General features: G+C 33.8%; 1 protein-coding gene across 1 annotated transcript in view; it reads left to right on the forward strand.

Annotated features, from left to right (window-relative positions):
- Positions 1 to 8,214, forward strand: part of KCNT2 (potassium sodium-activated channel subfamily T member 2) — a 379,130-nt gene extending 370,916 nt beyond the window's left edge. The window contains exons 26-27 of the mRNA XM_061185285.1: positions 3,357 to 3,441; positions 8,040 to 8,214. Coding sequence (XP_061041268.1) covers positions 3,357 to 3,441; positions 8,040 to 8,151 — 197 coding nt within the window. The 3' untranslated portion in view covers positions 8,152 to 8,214. The remainder of the gene's footprint in view (positions 1 to 3,356; positions 3,442 to 8,039) is intronic.
- The last annotated feature ends 10,109 nt before the right edge of the window (positions 8,215 to 18,323 follow it).

Consider the following 18,323-nt stretch of genomic DNA (forward strand, 5'->3'; position numbering starts at 1 on the left):
ATACAGCAAAATAAGTTTCTTGGCAAATACTACTAGTAGTTGTTTAACTTGACTCTCAAATTTCTTTTAAAGTTTTCAGTATTCTACTTCATTTCTTTCAACTTTTCAAAGAAAAATAGTTTTATTAAGATAAGTATGTCAATGATGAACAATAATTTCTATAAGACACTTTAAATGATATAGTGCTTTTTATTTTACCAAGGTCAGAGATTGCTTATTAAGAACACATTGAATATCCTCACAATAGATTTCCTTAGTAGATATTTTTGCTGGGTAGGAGATAAAATCTCGATTCTGGTTCATGAGCCAAATTTTCCTAAGTAAATTTATTTTCTTTGCTAAATATGTTATTATACTTGTGGTAAAGAGCCTTTTGATCTTCAGTTGGTTGAATCTGCAGATATGGAACCCACAGATATGGAGGGTCAATCTGCAATTTTTTTTTTTTTTTTTGGCTGCCTGCACGGCATGTGGGATCTTAGTTCCCCGACCAGGGATCGAACCCGCGCCCCCTGCTTTGGAAGCGTGGAGTCTTAAGCACTGGACCACCAGGGAAGTCCCAAGAGATTTAATCCATTCATGTCTTTGCCACCACCAATGGTGATGACTATGATAGGGTCTTAAAAATACAGGAAACCTACCATATTTCCCCCTCCAGAATTCAGAAATAACTAAAAAATATGTAGGGAATAACTGGTAGAGAAAAAAATACCAGACTTAGGGCTGATAAAACTAGATTGTTGAATGTGATTTTGATAGATGACTACAATGGGCTTTTAAAAGCTCACTGTCTAATTCTTAAACATAAAGTCACAAAGTGAAAGAGAGTGAACTGTAGGACTTCCAGACAGAGCAGCACGGCAGAGAACAAGCAGACAAGGGTGAACCCTACAGCAAGGCAGGCATCAGAAGGAAAGAGAACAGCTTTGAACTCAGCAATTTATTTTAATTCTGTTAACATTGAGGAGGTCAGTGAGGGGTGGGTGAGGAAAGACCAGGAGTGATGAATTCTGACTGCAATGTTACCCACGTTTCCATATAAACCTTATGGGATCATTGAATTGAGCACATCAGCAAAATGTTTGCTCCAATTCCTGGAGTCCATGGCAAAACAAAAATCTTCAGAAAGATAAAATCAAACTATCTACTTGAACAGACACGATAGTTATATCTAGTGCTGTAAAGTTCTCAGTTATCTAGACAGTTTTTACATTTGTAACAGGCATACCAAGTCACCAATAAGATTTTGACTTCATCCCGGAACCAAAAATGAGTACAACATCATGTTAATAATCAAGGAGAAGGGTTGAGTATCAATATTAACTGAGAAGTTATTTGTTAAAATTGTTTTCCCTCTAATGCCACTGTTCAATAATGTTCACTGCTTTACATGAGACTTCAACAGTGCCACTGTTTACACGAGAAATTGAGTTATACATAGCCAAATAGGTGGAGATTTTCTAATGACCTATCACATTTCAGGGCATCTTGCTTTAGTCTCCAGAATGCACTGTTAACCTCTGTTCTTTTGTTTAGCTATTGTGGAAATTCACACAAGGGGGAAATTTCTCAAAAAGAATACATAAGTCAAAATTGCTTTTTATGTAGAAAGATGATTCTGGTAATCTTCTGCCAGTACAATATGCTTTGAGTTGAAATTGCACCTTATTTGGAGTAAGCTCATCGTTATATATTCATTGGAATTCCAAGCTCCAGCTGATTGAATTAGCCGTCCACCCCGTCCCCCAGGTATGATTGGCAGATTTAGCAAGTAAAAATACAGGATTCCCAGTTAAATTTAAATTTCAGATAAACAACAAATGATTTTTAGTATAAGCGTGTTACCTATAATAGTTGGCATATATATATATATATATATATATATATATATATATATGCTAAAAAATTGTTAATTTTCAATTTGAAATTCAGATTTCACAGGGCATTCTCTATTTTGCCTGGCGACCTTATCCCCATGACAGGATACAGCTCCTTGTGTCTGCCCCTGGGATATGCAACCGAATATATTCCTTTATTTGAGTATTAATTTGATAATCTTATGATTATAATAGCTTTACTGGCAAACTTATGGTGGGTTCGATTATACTGCAGTTTATCTTTCTTGTAAGATAAGGACGTTCATTTACAGACTTAAGCATAAGGCACATCTGGATATCAACTTGAAAGATCATAACCGAAATTACTGTCTTTCACAGTCAAGTGACAGGTTTCTAGTTAAACCTAGTGGTAGATGTTATTTTATGAAAATAATATATATTTTCCAGTGTAGGAAATTATCAGGATCAGCTATGTTGGCCTAAAAAAGATCTTTAATTTTAGGCAGTTACTTGAGTATTGATATATCTCTATTAGTAAGAAATATATTCTTAGATTTTGGATCAAACTGCAAAATTTAGTACTACTTTTAGGAACCAAGCTTGTCTGCAACTGAAGTGGCTAGCTGAGTACTATGGCTCTAGAGCAGGATTTGAAACAGTACCCTCCCAGCCTCAAAACTTTACCCTTGGGAAGATTAATATTTATTGAGTATGTGTCCACGTGGCTTTATATTTACACCTTCTCATAGCCTTAGCAGCTAAAAAATCTCAATCCCAAAGCTATTTTCTTTTCCTTTTCAGTGCCAATTCAGTTCTCCATACTTGAAGTCTAATGATGTTTTCAGAGTGAATTGACAAAACTTAAAGGGCACAGCTTTTTATTTTTAAAATATGTATTGTTTTAGAGAAAAAACAAAGGATCCCGTGATACACTTACCTTAAAACTTACAATTAAATTCTGTTCCACGGGATTCTTTGCATTCGGCAAGAACATTACCATGTCTTATATCAGATATATCATGTAAGGAAGTCAAACGTATTTAGGGCCTTCATGCTTTTTAGGTACATTTCTGTTGTGTTTTTTAAACACAAGGACATTAGACGATTTTTCGCAGAATTCCCATACGAATGTTCCTGTCTGGGATGGCCATTTATAACCACAATTTTTTTTATAATTATTAAAGCATAATAAATTAAGTAAACATCTTGTCTAGCTATTTCATTAACAGAAATACTTTTTCAGTGTAATAGCTTACAAGGTAGATTATAACTGTGGTTGTTCTGAACAAAATTAGATACTTTATTTTTAACATCTATTGGAATAAAAACTGAGTCCCTGTCAGATATTTCCAGTGGCAGTAATTTGAAAATAGCCAAAGTTATACACAATCCTGCTGTGGACAAAACTATAGCAAGTTATTGTTGACAGCTCTATGGTTTGAAGATAAGACACTCTACAATAATTCCTGTAATTTTCTGTAAGTGGTATAACAAACTTGGCATTTATTTATCTTCTAGATGAAATGAACGATCATCAAAGTACCCTCTCCTACATCCTGATAAACCCATCTCCAGATACCAGACTAGAGCTGAATGATGTTGTGTAAGTTGATCTCACATAAGGCATGTATTTTCAGAAAACCACTGATTTATTTACTTTTATATTTTTATTTCCACCATAATAGCCCCTTATCTTTCTTGTGATACAAATGCTTAGGAAATCAAAGTCTAATTTTTGTGTTCAATAGACAAATGCATTTTGTATATTGCTGTGTGTAATACTATATAAAAGCATTGTAAGATGGTAGAAGTATAAAAGAAGGAAAAAGCAGCATGAATTTTGTATTTTGTGAGCAAATATACATTTGGACAAATAATAGAAAATATGTGGAATAAGAAGAGATCAGCTCAAAGGAAAACCTAAAATATCCCACACTTGCTAGTTTGAAATACCTGAGAGTTTCTCAAAGCCAAGGTAAAATCGGTCAAAACCCTTATTAGGAAAGGATCTGTGGTAGTAATTTGATTCATCAAAAACTATGTATTATGCATGTTCAGTTGTACTAGTGTTGCCTTAAAAGTGTGCTCTATAGAAACAAATAAGGCATTTTCCCTGATTTCAAAGTGTTTGCATTCTAATTAACAAAACTACAATTTAAGCATAAAGTTTTAATAGCAATATATATATGACTTTATCACATGACTTAAGCATTGATTAAGTGAGATGGTGCTTTTCAAAATTCAGGCGAGAAGCCATTATTGTGAGCCACAGGGATTACAAAGGACGACGGACTTGAACTAGACACTCAGGGTAGATGGAATTTGTGCAGGTGGAGAGAGAGGAGGGGACATTCCAGAACAGGGAGATGGCTTGAGAAAATGCACTGCCTGGGCATCGCATAATGCGTGCCAGCTGGCAATACTACAGAGCCCAGTTTGACCAGAGTAAAAGCTTTGTATTATTAACGTCTCTGTTGTTAATTAGTTAAACATAATATTGGCAACATATTAAACCTGGCTTTGGAAGGACCTTAGATGACAAAATAAGGAATTGATATTCAACCTTATAGGCAATGGGCAGCACTTGGATATATGAGCAAGAAAGTAGCAGGATTTTAGCAAAGGCATTTTGACAGTTGTAGGTGTAAGCCTAGGTGAGAAATTCCTAATAAGAATCTGAGCTTGAGGTTCATGGTCCTAAGGCTGAGCTGCACCAAGGGCTGCTTACACAGGGTAGTTAACTCCAGGTATTGGTGACATAAAACAAATGCCAAAGATTCAAAAGTCTTGGTGGGTGTTAGGTCCACAGGATGTGTTTGTATCTATAACCTGGAAATAAGTAATAAGGTCAGTGACTAGGAAGAGTGAGAACATTCTGTGATGCAGACCATAAAGTGGACCCATGCAAGTGATTTAGAACTAAAGCTAGTAATATGCCAGCAATTAGATGCTGTCAGTTTCGTGGGAGATTTTGGCTAGGGTTGGAGGGTTCAATTTTTTTTAGAAGAGCTCTGTAAAAAGCAATAGAATTGATTGGCAGGATGGAGATAAGAATCGGTCATAACATCTGTATGATGGATTGTAAAGACAAGATCCTATAGAGGTAAATTTATGGACAGAAAGAGTGAGACTTGTTCATTGGTCTGGGAATTGGAAAATAAGGGCTCTCACATGGCTTTCAGATTTCAGATCTATGTGATTGCAAAAGAAATTACTGCTTCACTGAAACAAGTCAGTATAGGGAGGCACTTTTTCAAGCAGGAAAGAGCAGTCGTTGGGTATGGAGAAAAGAGAGATGTTGAGCTGGAGTTTACATTGTTCAATGTGCTAAGTGGAAAAGTCTAGAAAGCATATAGAGATACAGTACCAAGCTTTGGAAAGAAGCTAGTTCTATATAGAAACTAGTTACTTTTCACCTTCTAAATGAATAAAACTGAAAAGAGAATGATTTTTTGAAAAAAAACGATACATAAAGAAGAAAAAGTAGAAGAATGAATATTGATCTGCTGAGTACTGCTCAGTTTTAGGGCAAAAAGACGAATGTGCTTCAAAAGCTTCTTAGGAAAATACATCAGCAGGAGTAACTTTGACCCAAAATCAGTGTGAAAAGATTTTTATAAGGCACCTAAGATACAACTAGCAAGTTTAATAGTGCTTTATTTTGCCATCTGATGATACTGGTTAGAGTATAGGAACTTGGGGGAATCTGATGAATGGTAATTCCAGCTGCTAGAGTTCTTCAGGCGGCTGTCAAAATTTATATCCAGTGGGGATGCTGAATTTTTGGAGCACTTTAAGCTAGATGAAAATATCTTATTTGTGATGCACCTGGCTTTCAACTGCCCATTCTGGAGACTTCACTTAGTATATGACTGTAATACAACAAAGCTGCTCTGTTTTTCTTGTGTCCATATTTACACACGTCTTTCTTCCTTTAACCCATAAAATCAGGCAATTTTTATTAAATCTGCCCTTGTAGTCCCAACTTTCATATGCCTCTTTTTCAAATTATCAACTATATATATTTTTTTTCAAGTTGGGCTTACCTTATTTTTATTTCATAACAAATTGTAAGTTTCTTGAGCCTAATATAATTCTTTTCCATGATTATTTCTGATGGCATGGGAAGATAGTGTTAACCTTTTGAGTCTATGTATCAATACAAATCCTTCCATCAGATAGATCTTATAATTCAAAATAATTCCTGAAACTTTTTAAAACTGAAACGTAAAAATAAAACATATAATGTTACAATATATACAGGTAAAATAAGCATGGAATTTTCTGCCTTTTGGATGCTATTATTTTTTATTAGTTTTAAGCTAAAACATCAACTTGACTGCTATAAAAAAACAAAAAACAAAAAAAACAACTCTTTTTTGCCATGATCTGTTTTTTTGCATTGAGATAATTAAATTTTAGTATAACTGGAGCAAGAAAATATGCTACCATGACAAGCAGTACAAAAAATGCATTTAAGAAATTTATTTTATTAGACTCATACTTTTAGTAGTGATTATAATAGGGAAAGGAAATTTTGCAGCTACATCAATGAATTTAAGGGATAATGGATTATACTCATAACTTTTATGTTTTTCTAAAAAATCACTTTCAAAGGTTCATTTTAAATGAAGGTGCAACAATAATTTGATTAGAAGAACAATAAATCACTAGGTGATATGGCGTTAAAAAGCTTAATGTGCACTATTAGTTTTCTTCATTGATCTACTATGCTATTGATATTCAAAGTAATTATAAAGCAGGTGGTTGGATAACAAAATCTAGTTAATAGATCCAAGGATGCTAATCTCAACTTTCATTTGATCCAAGAAAATAGACTGTAGTGCTTGAAATTGCTCTTTTAAGGGACATATTTTATGAATATTTTTCCTTTGGTTTTTAAGAGGAGAAGTACAAATCTTCATTAGAGTCCCCACTTTTAAAATAGTTTCTCCATTTATTTTGTAACTCCAAACATTATTATAAAACTATGAAATACTAATTGCATTTGCACCTGAACAAGACTTTTAGAATGCTGCATTACATATATTTACTTTCCTTCTCTCCCTTCCAAAACCTCAGTGGCTTCCAGTGGGAAGCCTTTGGAACAGAAATAGAAACTACTTATCCTGAAACTTAAAGTCCTTTATTAGCTGCTTTCTATGTTTCTTCCTGAATTTACCTACCATCATCTCCTGGTCTAACCGGTCCTCTAAAGTCAAACTCATTTTCTAAACGTGTTGGGAGCATCCTTTTCTGTGTCCCATTTCCTCTCCGTTTGTCTCCACTTAAGCCTGGAAAGCCATCAATCCAACCTCCTCAATAAACTATTCCCTCATTCACTGTTGTTCTTTTCGTCTTTCTGTGATGTTTGGAATTTCTTTTTAATCTTTCTATGTGTTTCATAAATTATACTCTGTTAATCCTCTGCAGGGGTCAGAAATGTATGGTTTTTTGTATTCCCAGGACCTAGCCCAGTAGTCCAGACATGCTCAAGAAACGGACGCTCATGTCACTTGACTGTCTGAAGTAAAACATCTCACTTGAAACAAATTCTAACATTATCGAAATGTGTGAGTTTGGCAGGTGAACATTTTCCTATTTACTAGTAGAATGAATTGAGAATTATTTTCTCTGTCCAATTTCTTACTATAGCATAACCTGAATTTTAGGTTAATAAATTTCCCAACAATTAAAATATTATCTAGGCATAATATCCTCCAGAGCGTTTATGAAATCATTAATTTTATAGAATCATAGAATATTTAAATTAAAAAGCCTATAGAATAATGTAGGTCAAATTTATTTAGAAATGGTAAAAATAACACTAAGAGCAGTTGAGTAATATAATCATGGCTAGGATTTAGGTATCCTGATAGAAAAATAGCCAAAGAAAAGAATAATAAATCAACAAAATACTAAAATAAAACATAAACTTTTGAAAAGATGGAGGTGGTGAAATGGATCCTAACTGAAAGATAATGATTCTTCATTCATCCACATTCATCTTGATAATCTTCTTAGGTGTAGAATTATTACAAGCCCTTGCCAAATAAACAGCAAGTCCTTCCACCAACGTTACATAGAGACAAGTTTCGATAACCTTAAACACTGAACAAATAAATTTAAAGTAACAATCTAAAGTGTCAATGTGAACTAGTTTTTTTGATTACAGTTATTTGCCTTGTTTTCTTTTCTTAGATACTTAATCCGACCCGATCCACTGGCCTACCTACCAAATGGTGAACCCAGTCGAAAAAACAGCATCTGCAATACTACAGGCCAAGACTCTCGGGAGGAAACTCAGCTTTGATAAAAAAGAAAATAAGAGACTTTTTTCTCCTACAAGGATCTTGCTTGAAACAACTCTAAATCTTAGAAAAATAAGAGTGTTGCTGGCATGAAATAAACTAGATTGGAGTATATCCAATTCTCTCATATTTAAAAAAAATCTATTCTCCTAGAAGTTTAGATTATTTTGAAATTTAAAGTACTGCTTTGTTGGTACTCCTCCCATTAATATTTGAAAGACATCAATGGAATGATTTTGAAAACCTAAATTGAAACACAAAAATTTGAACCTGATGTTTCATTGTTTGACAATAATACAAACTGTATGAAGCCAATTATTAAAAAGTATTAAGGTTTATGAAAGTAAACTAGAAATCCAGTTATATTTGGTGCGTCCCAATGGACATAGAAGATTGTTGCTCCACTTAAAGTTAAATGTGTCCTATTATATTCTTTAACTTGCTGTTTTATAAAAATGAGCTCATCACAAGTGTCCGGCCTTCTCTACACAGATTAACAGACAAACTTGTGTGGCTGACTTTTGTGTAAGAATCATAGTTTGCTTTAGAATATGAATCTTTAAGTCATTTTACCCTTTTTGTTGACTTTTCATATGATATATTCATTTTAGAATTTGAGCTGTTCATAGCATGTTTTATTACTCTGGAGAAACCAAAACAAACAAAAAGAAATATCGACTACACGAACTTTTCCCTAACTTTATGTTTAACACACGTTGTATGCCAAGAACAGTATACGAAAGCAAATATTTATTGTTCTCCTAAAAGGATCCTAACATAGAGAATACTTAAAACACATTTGTCGACTTAAATCTAATCTAAGAATTGAAGCATTAATTGAAATATTCAGTAATGATTTTCATTAGACGCTTGAGCTTTAACATTTTTTATGTATCTATACAGTATATTTCATTAGAAAGATACTTTAAACTTAAAAGAAGCAAAATTATACTTTTTATAGAATACAAAGAAATTTCAAAACATTAAAAGTCCTCCTTTATGCCTTTAGTATTGAAATAATAATACACCAAAAAATGGTATATCAAAAATTTTGATCTAATTTTGGAAAGTTATCTATAGGACCTATGTTTTAACATTGTGAGGAAAAAGCATAAAATAAAAATAAGTAGGTTTTGCTGTTTAAATGTAAGGTAAACCATACATAATTTGACAGTTATAAATAAAGAAACGCTGACCTTTGGCGACACCAGTGCTTTTACCTGCATTGCATTATTCTCTTTCAGAACCAGGTTGAAAAGCACAGAGCACAGTTTGCCAGGTAGTTGAAATGCGCTTTCATTCCCATGAAAGAGACATTGACAAATTTTAAAAGATATTTTTCTTCCAATTTTGTATATTTTCATTTCTGAATTTGACATTCAATTTTAATTCAACAGAAAATAGGACATATAAGACTAGAAAGAGACATGTTATCATTTCTTTTCATAAAGAGGCAGATAAATTGAAAGGAAAAAAGAAGGATTAAAAATAGTAAAGAAAGGCTAATATTTCCCCAATAATTCTATGGATATAAAAATATAAAACATAAAATGTGAAATTATAGATTATATAGCCATGGTATAATTTGGCTTTGAGAATATGAAATGCCTATTTGTTTAGTATTTTACATTACTCTCATTTTATAATGACAAGAACATCAAGAATTTCCCCTAAAATAGGGAGAACCTGTATTTAATTTTCTTTAACTATACAGGGAAGTAGAATTTATAACAGGTTACTTAAAATTGGAAGCATATCTTAAAACAAAGATTGTATGCATATGTATGTTTATATGTTATAAAGACAGGTGAAATATATCGGACAAACACATATTCACATGTAAAATTTCAAACTAAAGGTGGAATTGAACAAATACATGTAATGGAGAACAATAATAAGTTTAATGAACTTTTTTTATATTTGCACATTGATATATAAGTTTGATGTTTCTTTGAGTTGCCTTTTCTTTACTCCATTACAGTTATGTTTAGGAATAAATGTAAGATTTTATGAATCTTCTATTTCCCCACAAGATCTCAAGTTGAGTATTTTTGCATTATGACAGTTGTCAAGACTAGGGTTTTAAGCTAGGACCGGACTATATTTCCTATAACACTAAAAAATTTGTTTCATAAATTTTACAATAATTATTTTTGATTATGAACATTAGTCCAAATTTAATATTTGACACAATTCATATTAGCTTGCTATAATAATGATAGTTTATTAGCTTTTCTGTTATTTAAAGAATAAAAACATACTTATAAAAGCCTTTTAACAAACAGTTGCCTTTTTAAATACTTACACTTGCATATGAAAATAAAAGATGAAGTCAACATTAGTCCTTGTAACCCTATGGGATTTGGTTCTGTTTATTGTCTATGTACCATTTTGCTACCAGTTACACTGAATTGCTTTAAAATAAATAATAAAATTATTTCTGATGATGAAAACTCTTGATGTTTTTTGCCAAAACTTGAGGTGTTTAGACAAATTATATTTTGATTTGTTGCAATTATATTTTCATTTGTCACTTTAATATTTCAAAACCAATATAAGCATGAAGGTGATCTCGTTGGAAAAGATAGCCATAAATAAACTCATTGAATTACTTCTTAACATAATAGCTCCTGAATAACTATGTCACAGGAAAAGGGAAGGAAGGAAGGAAGGACAGGGAAGGTGGAAAGAGAGAAGAGGAAGTGAACAAAGGGAGGGAGGGAAAAGTAGAAAAGGAAAGGGAAGAAGAGAGAAGAAAAAGAAGGCAAAACAAAAACAATGTAGGTGCCAGAAGAGAATTTTTTTTTTTTTTTTTTTTACAAAATGGAAGCTAATGTCTCAATACAGTCATTTAAAGGCCAGAAAAGCACTGGTTAGAGAAAATAAAAATTTTAAATGCAAAACTAGACTTTTGATCTAAGGAAAATGGAATAGAAACTTTTCTCCCCATTCCTTCTCCTAAGTACAGGTAAAAACCCTAGATATGAAACTGAGCAGGACCTTGTGGGGCCTTCCCAGGAACAGACACCCCCCGCACCATGTCCCAGGAAAGCAGTCAAGCAAGGCAAAATAATAATAGTTCAACCATAAAACAGTCAAGGACCCTTAGTTCCTCAAGGGCTATAGATTCTAAGCCATATCCTGGAGCTGTTTTGCAGATACTGAAACCCCCGCAAGAGGGAAGAAGTTGACTGTGTGCTGCCCATCAGCACGTAGACCCTACACCAGCTGGAACCAGAAAATTGATAATTGAGATTCCTGAAATAACATCCTGTTACCTCACCACCAACCAATCATAAGGATGTACATGAGCTGATCACACAGGACCCTCTCCCTCACCTTGCCTTTTTAAAAACCCTTCCTCGAAAGCCACTGGAGAGTTTGAGTCTTTTGAACAGTAGCTGACTGTTCTCCTTGCTTGGCACCCTGCAGTAAATGCTGTACTTTCCTTCACCACAACCAAGTGTCAGTAAATTGGCTTTGCTTCACGTTGGGCAAGAAGACCCAAGTTTGGTTGAGTAACAGATATTATATATCAATCCAGCATAAGAAGACTGAAAGGTAAAGAGAAGAAGGAAGATGGACTAGGGAACTGGGGCTTGAGGAGCAGCATGGTGGTGAGTTCTCTGGGTTTTCTTTTTGCGTTCTGTGGAGCTTGCTCTGGATATAGGGAAATACTAATGAACACAGACAAAATTACCAAGAAAAACCTGCTCTGTTCTTCCAAGGGACCGACTGTGCAGCATATGCAACTGTCACAGCACCAGCCTCCTCATGATCCTGCAGTGTGAGTGGCTTGTTCAGAGAATGTCTCCTAAAATATATGGTTGTCAACACACCCAGTGGCTAGGAGCTTCCCTCAGCATCCCCTCAGATGGTGGTGTAGTCAAGTGCCTCCAGTGAGACCCTTCCCCATGAAGACTCTCCTGAGATTTCCAGCAAGGGAGAACCACAGTGACTTTTCTGCAATTCTTTGAGCCACAGCAGTGCCAACAGAGTCTGGGTTTCAGCCCTGGGGTCTCTTCATGGGATGCTGTATCTCAGCTCTGAAGACAATGCATGCTCCTTGTATCTGCTATTGCTATATTATTTCAAGTTCTTACTACTTGTTACTAACCAATCTGTCATTACTCCAAAGCTCTGCTACAGTTTATAATTATCTATCTTAAACTTTCTCTGTCCAAATCACTGTGTAGTTTCTTTCTCCAGATTGAACCCTGGCTGGGACTGGATGCATAAATGAGTTCTCCATCTGAATAAATCTGAGATAATGGTGATATCAGATTCCAAGGACTGGAATCTGAAGGACAGATATTGGGAAAATTCAACAAATTAAATAGTGTCTGCTGGGAAATTTTTAAGACAGACAATGCTTATTCCTGGGAGCATAAGACAACTTCTATTTCATTTTGGTCTTCCCCGATTTTTTATAAGACTTCTCTCTAGTCTATATTATTTGGAGGGACAGGTCAGCTTTAACTATGGTAGATCAATCTAAGATTATAGCAACTGGTTCTAAAGAAACAGTTATTTGGCTTATAATTGAAGCTTATGTGCTATCATAATATTCAACAGAATTTTATTCTATTGCTTATATCTAAAAATGTTTCAATAGAGATAAAATAATTGTCTTCCTAAGTATAAGTAATAGCAGAAATATAAGAAACTGCACTATAATTTAGTCACACTCCAAAGAAATATATAGTTCTACACAGAGATTTATGTTTTCCATCTATCATATACAAAATATGTTTCATTTCATGTGCTACCAGGCTAGATAACTTTGCACGTGAAAGTTAAATACAATTCCAAAAGGAAACATTCCTGAATTTACAGACTGCCTTTCCCTGATCTGTATGTTATTAATATTTATATAGAATAAGAAAGCTTATGTAGGTCTTGGAATATTCTCAACTTACAAAAGATAGGACCTATGAGATGCTCTTATTACTAGGCCTGAGGTAACTACTGAACTTGAGGTTTGTAAACACAATTACTAGAATAATATAAATATTCAAATCATTGGAGTAGCATAAATATAATGGAAATATTTACTATCTTAACTAAGAATTCAAACTTAGATGAAAAATGCTGAGAAAACACTAACTACTTGAAAAATACTTCAATTTTAGATATTTTGGGCCAACTAAGTTGCAAATGAATTGATTTTGAAAAGAGACTATATCTTATGATTGCTTTTTAATAAAAACTAATTGATTTTTAATGTTTATGGCAAAAAGCATGCTGTGAAATGACTATAAAATGACTAACATTTTCACTGGAAAACATGTTACTAAAAATAATTAAGTAGCTGTGCTTGATTTATTATCTCTAACTAAAGGAGCAAAATCATTTATTTTGAGGTACTCAAAGTCCTCCAAGTTAGTGTGGGCAATCCTCATTTTTCACTTGAGTAAAATTAAAATTTATCCTTCCACTAGGAAACAAATTGAAATCCAATTTGAAGCAAAATGGAGAGTAATCAGTTACCTCCAAGTCACTGTTACAAACTCAAGAACCTGTGTTAGCAGGAGTGAAGATGGTTCCTTGATCATTCTGCAATATAAATAATTCAGGGCACATTTTAAAAAATCTGTTGAAAAATTTCTATTTAACAACATGGTTGTGATATTTATTAGATGGTCCTATAAGTTAAAAATCACTAAATAAAATAATTTTGTTGTCATTTTGGGGGCATGTTATCATTTTTTTTCTTGTTTGCTGAAATATTGATATAGTGAAAGAATTTCATCTAAAGTGGATCAGGGGATATAAAATGGAAAAATCTCACACATGTGCCTTCAGGAAGACAAAAACTTAAAGACTGAGAAACTGACTTCCTATAAATGCCTGATTTATAGAAAACTGATAATATTAGAATTTCTTAAATGATAGGGGGTTGGTCTGGTGTTGCCTCATACCAACCTAAGGAAATTTTTTCATGGTTTCTACAGGGATGAACAAAAATTGACCCAGGTCAGGTTGGTCTCACAAAATAAACTGAATTGAGCTTTGTTTGTATGGCAGGGCTGGTTTTGTCTGCATGGGGAATTTTCAAAGGTGGTCTCCATTTGGTTTTGATTTTAAAAGACTCCAACTGAACTCTCCCCTCTTTACATTCCTGCCCATAAATATAGCCGACCCCAAACCCTCAACAGACTTGCCTGTACTGTAGTTTACTACTGTTTGCACGTCCCAAATAACAATTCCTCTGCTATTCCTGAAGAAACTCATCTTTTTGACAATTTTGAGCTTGCCTCATTTTACATTTTCATTTGGATCAACAAAACTACGTCCTGTAAATAAACTATTAAAAGTGTATTATTAAGAATCTGCAAGGGGACTTCCCTGGTGGTCCAGTGGTTAGGACTCCACGCTTCCACTGCAGGGGACGCGGGTTCGATCCCTGGTCCAGGAACTAAGATCCCACATGCTCTGTGGTGCAGCCAAAAAAAAAAGAAAAAAATCTGCAAGAACAAAAGCTTAGCATTTCAAAAGAGTTCCTGTAATATTTGTAAATGTTTTCTTAAATAGAAACTATTTAGAAATATTGACAAGATCTGTGCTGCCTCATAATTATTTGGACTTACAGAGCCGTTTTTCTGTATTAAAAGAATCAGACTTCCATGATATATTTCAATATTCCTCAACACCTTCCTTTTGTCTACCTTTTGATATAAAATAGCCACCAAAGCAATTACTAAATTCATGTAACCTTGAAGTAACTTAGTGAAGTAATTTAATGTCTTTTTGTATCGTGGATAGAAGACAATTTTCATCTGAGTCCAAAATCAATTTTTTCTTTGTAACTCTTCCAATATCGTCACAGGATAAACTACAGGATACAGGTGATGATCAAGGGTAAGTAATTTGTTTTGTGTATGCAATATTGATCATGTCTCTGGACTTACCTGTGTTGTAATTGCCACATCTTGCGTCCTGGTATGGTTTACCGCACCAACTTACAGAGGCAGCTACTTAGTGCTGGGCGTGCAGAAGCTCAATAGTGGGAAATTTTGGCTGTGTGGAAAGGTGCTTTGTCACCCAGCATCAACTCCCCAATCTTGTAACATGGCTGTTGTTTCTGTGATATTTCTTACCAACCTGGTAATCTCTGTCTGAGGCTCTGAGGGCTGTAAACCACCGGCCTTGGTACCTGAGTGATGAAATTGGAAATGACTTTGGTAGGAGAAAATTGTACGTGTGCAAAACCATAACAAATCATTTATTATTCATTATTGTATTCCCACAGAGTAACTCTTATGCTTTCTATAATCATTTAATACTTCTTGATTTGAATTTACTTCATTTTCACCCAACTAATTCTCAAAGCTACACACATAATAAATATCAGTAGGGAATCAATAACTTCAGATAATCAAATCATCTTTAAATTTTTAGTTATATGTTTTTCTTTTGATATTAAAATTATGATGGACTCAAATTTGAATCTCATAATTGTGGTATAGCTTGAATTTCATAGAGCGAACACAAAAGATCACAAGAGCCCAGATTGTGATAGAGTCAATTCTTCTCTATTCAGAACAAGAAAGTTTACCTGCTTGAAAAAGTCTCCAGAGTATAATCATTTCAGTAGAAAAAAAAATGATGTGCAGTAATAAGGTTATTATAAAGACATAAAGAAAACTTAAGTTTATATAAATTAAAGAATGATATTCTGGGTGGCAATTTTATCGAGAATCCTAAACTCTAAAGACCTAAACCTATGTGCACATCTTCTAAATGTTTATAGCTAATGCTGAAAGATGCAGTGTAGATTTTTTGAGGCCAAAGATCCTAAAAGCACATATCCAGTTCCAGAAAGGAAATCTGAGTATTGTACTTGAAGATAAACACCCATTAGCATGTACCATCTTTAGCAGAATTTCATATAGGCAAAATTCTTCTCATAGGAAGCCACTGAAATAAAGCTTTGATGGTGAAATTGTTGCTAATAGTTTTTGTATCAGAATCTCTCTTCTAACACACACATCAGAGTCTGTTTTCATGAAAAAATGGACACTGGAGTCATAGATAGTAACCCATTTTATACCCATTAGAACTTTATGGGTCAAGTTTTCTTATGTATCCTAAAAGTTCTGTTGAATAATATCATGACCTTTTCTACTTTCTTTCATTACATCTTCAGTGGAATTGTCTCTCTCAACACTTCGCATAAATACGGGAACCACAGGATAACCCTGTACCACAGTTTCATTTCCCCAGATTTTCCTGATACTGTCTCCATCTGACTTCTTATATGATTAGGAATAGATTTAAAAATATCAAAAATGATGTTTAGTCTTTACACTTGTGTATTTCATTGATTAAAAAAATTCATATGCCTATGAATACATGTTTTTCTCATTGGTTTTAAAAGTTCATCTATTGCCATTAAACATTTTTTTTTTTTCATAGTAAACAGATTTCTGGTAGAAGCATTCATTGTGAGGGTTTTTGTTGCTTTGATTTCCTTAAGGGATGAAGTTTCTTCTTTCAGAAAAATTTTGTTTTGAAAATTAAAAACAAATTATCTTCCTTTTATAATTGGAGCTAAAAGAGTATTGGGTTTGGGCACCAGAGGTATGAAAAAGTAAATAGCCCATTTGTAAGTAGATGGTACAGATTAAGAAAGACAGTTTTATGAAATGCAGAGAACAGATAATTGCTGTTTTTATGTGACTCATGTTTTGTAACTTTTTCAAGTGTCTTCGGAAGCCGATATATTGCAATAGAGAAAGTATATCCAGCTCTAAAGCGCTGATCTTCCCTATTTAGTAAATATGTGTCTTTCTTTTCTCATTTATCTTAATCCTTTGGCATTATAGGTAAAATGAAGTGAAATTTGGATCTGAAAATAATGTTATACCTTTGGTTTCATATAGTTGATACAAATGATGCTGAAATTGTATAACAAGCGAAAAATATTTTAATGTTGTCAGTTCATTTTGATTTTGAACAAGAATATTCTGACCGCAGGAGCAGAAACAATACATATCTGACAACATAGTAGACACTAATATCATGTATATCAACAGAAAACCAAATGCTGATAAATCACCGCATTTCCTTAAATGAGGATATAATAATGATTTCTGTGGTGAGTAATCTACTCTTTTCATCTTTCTACTTCATTTCAAGTAGTAGAAAATCTAATCTACTTTTCCAAAGTCCAGGACGCTGTTTGGACCATTTTTACTAATGACAGGAGTAGTTTGTTTAAACTATCTTGCATATATGTACCCTTCTTATTTTACTTTCTTGCATTCATAATTATGAAGCAATAACCTGATTTCAGCTCATCTTTCATCCATTGTCTGGTCAAGTAGTGGGATCTGAAATTTGAATATAGCCCTTAAACCTGACCATCTTACTCTCCTTAGATTGTCTCTTTCCACGTCTGTGGAGATACAGAGAGACTGAGAACACTTTTCACTCACCCTTACTGTGCATAGCTGGTCACATAGTCCAACCTATCTCAAGGGCTCAGAAGAGAGAGCTGGCAATAATTAGTGAGCATTACAAACGGCTGCTACATACACCTAGACGCACCATGAGATCCAGGACATGAGTCATAAAAATAACAACCTGAAAGCTCCCAGAGAAACAAAGAAAAACAAACAGACACACAAATAAAACAAGCCATCTAGAAATAAATGAATTTCAGATCTGCAACAGATTTCTCTTTAACATGCTCTGTCTAGAACATAATGGAGCTACACTTTTAAAGTTTTAAGGAAATTGTTTTCCATTTTGATTCTGTACCAAATAAAATTATCAGTGTCTTCTGAGGGTAGAAAAAAAGTTATTTTTGAGATATGGAAGGACTCAGATAATCTATCTCCCATTCATCTTTTTTTTTTTTCTTTATGAGGTTTTTTTGTCAATATACACAAGCAAAAGGAAAGAACAATGAAAGATGGGATGCAGGATTAGAGGGAAACTATTTACCATATTGTAGAAAGTGGATGGGGAGCTCCATGGGCCCAATAAAATCAATCTTACGATAAATAAATAAACCAAGACGGAGCTACCCTGTATGGTTCTAAATCGAAAGAGGGTGACTGTCCTAATGTGCACACTGAAGATTTTTAAATTTCTGAGGACAATTTTCTCCAGATAGCAGTAAAATGCCTTGCACCTGGAAAATCCATATAACAAATGATTTTAAGTC

This window comes from Eubalaena glacialis, chromosome 3 (genome assembly GCF_028564815.1).
Source record: "Eubalaena glacialis isolate mEubGla1 chromosome 3, mEubGla1.1.hap2.+ XY, whole genome shotgun sequence".
Classification (NCBI taxonomy): Eukaryota; Metazoa; Chordata; class Mammalia; order Artiodactyla; family Balaenidae; genus Eubalaena; species Eubalaena glacialis.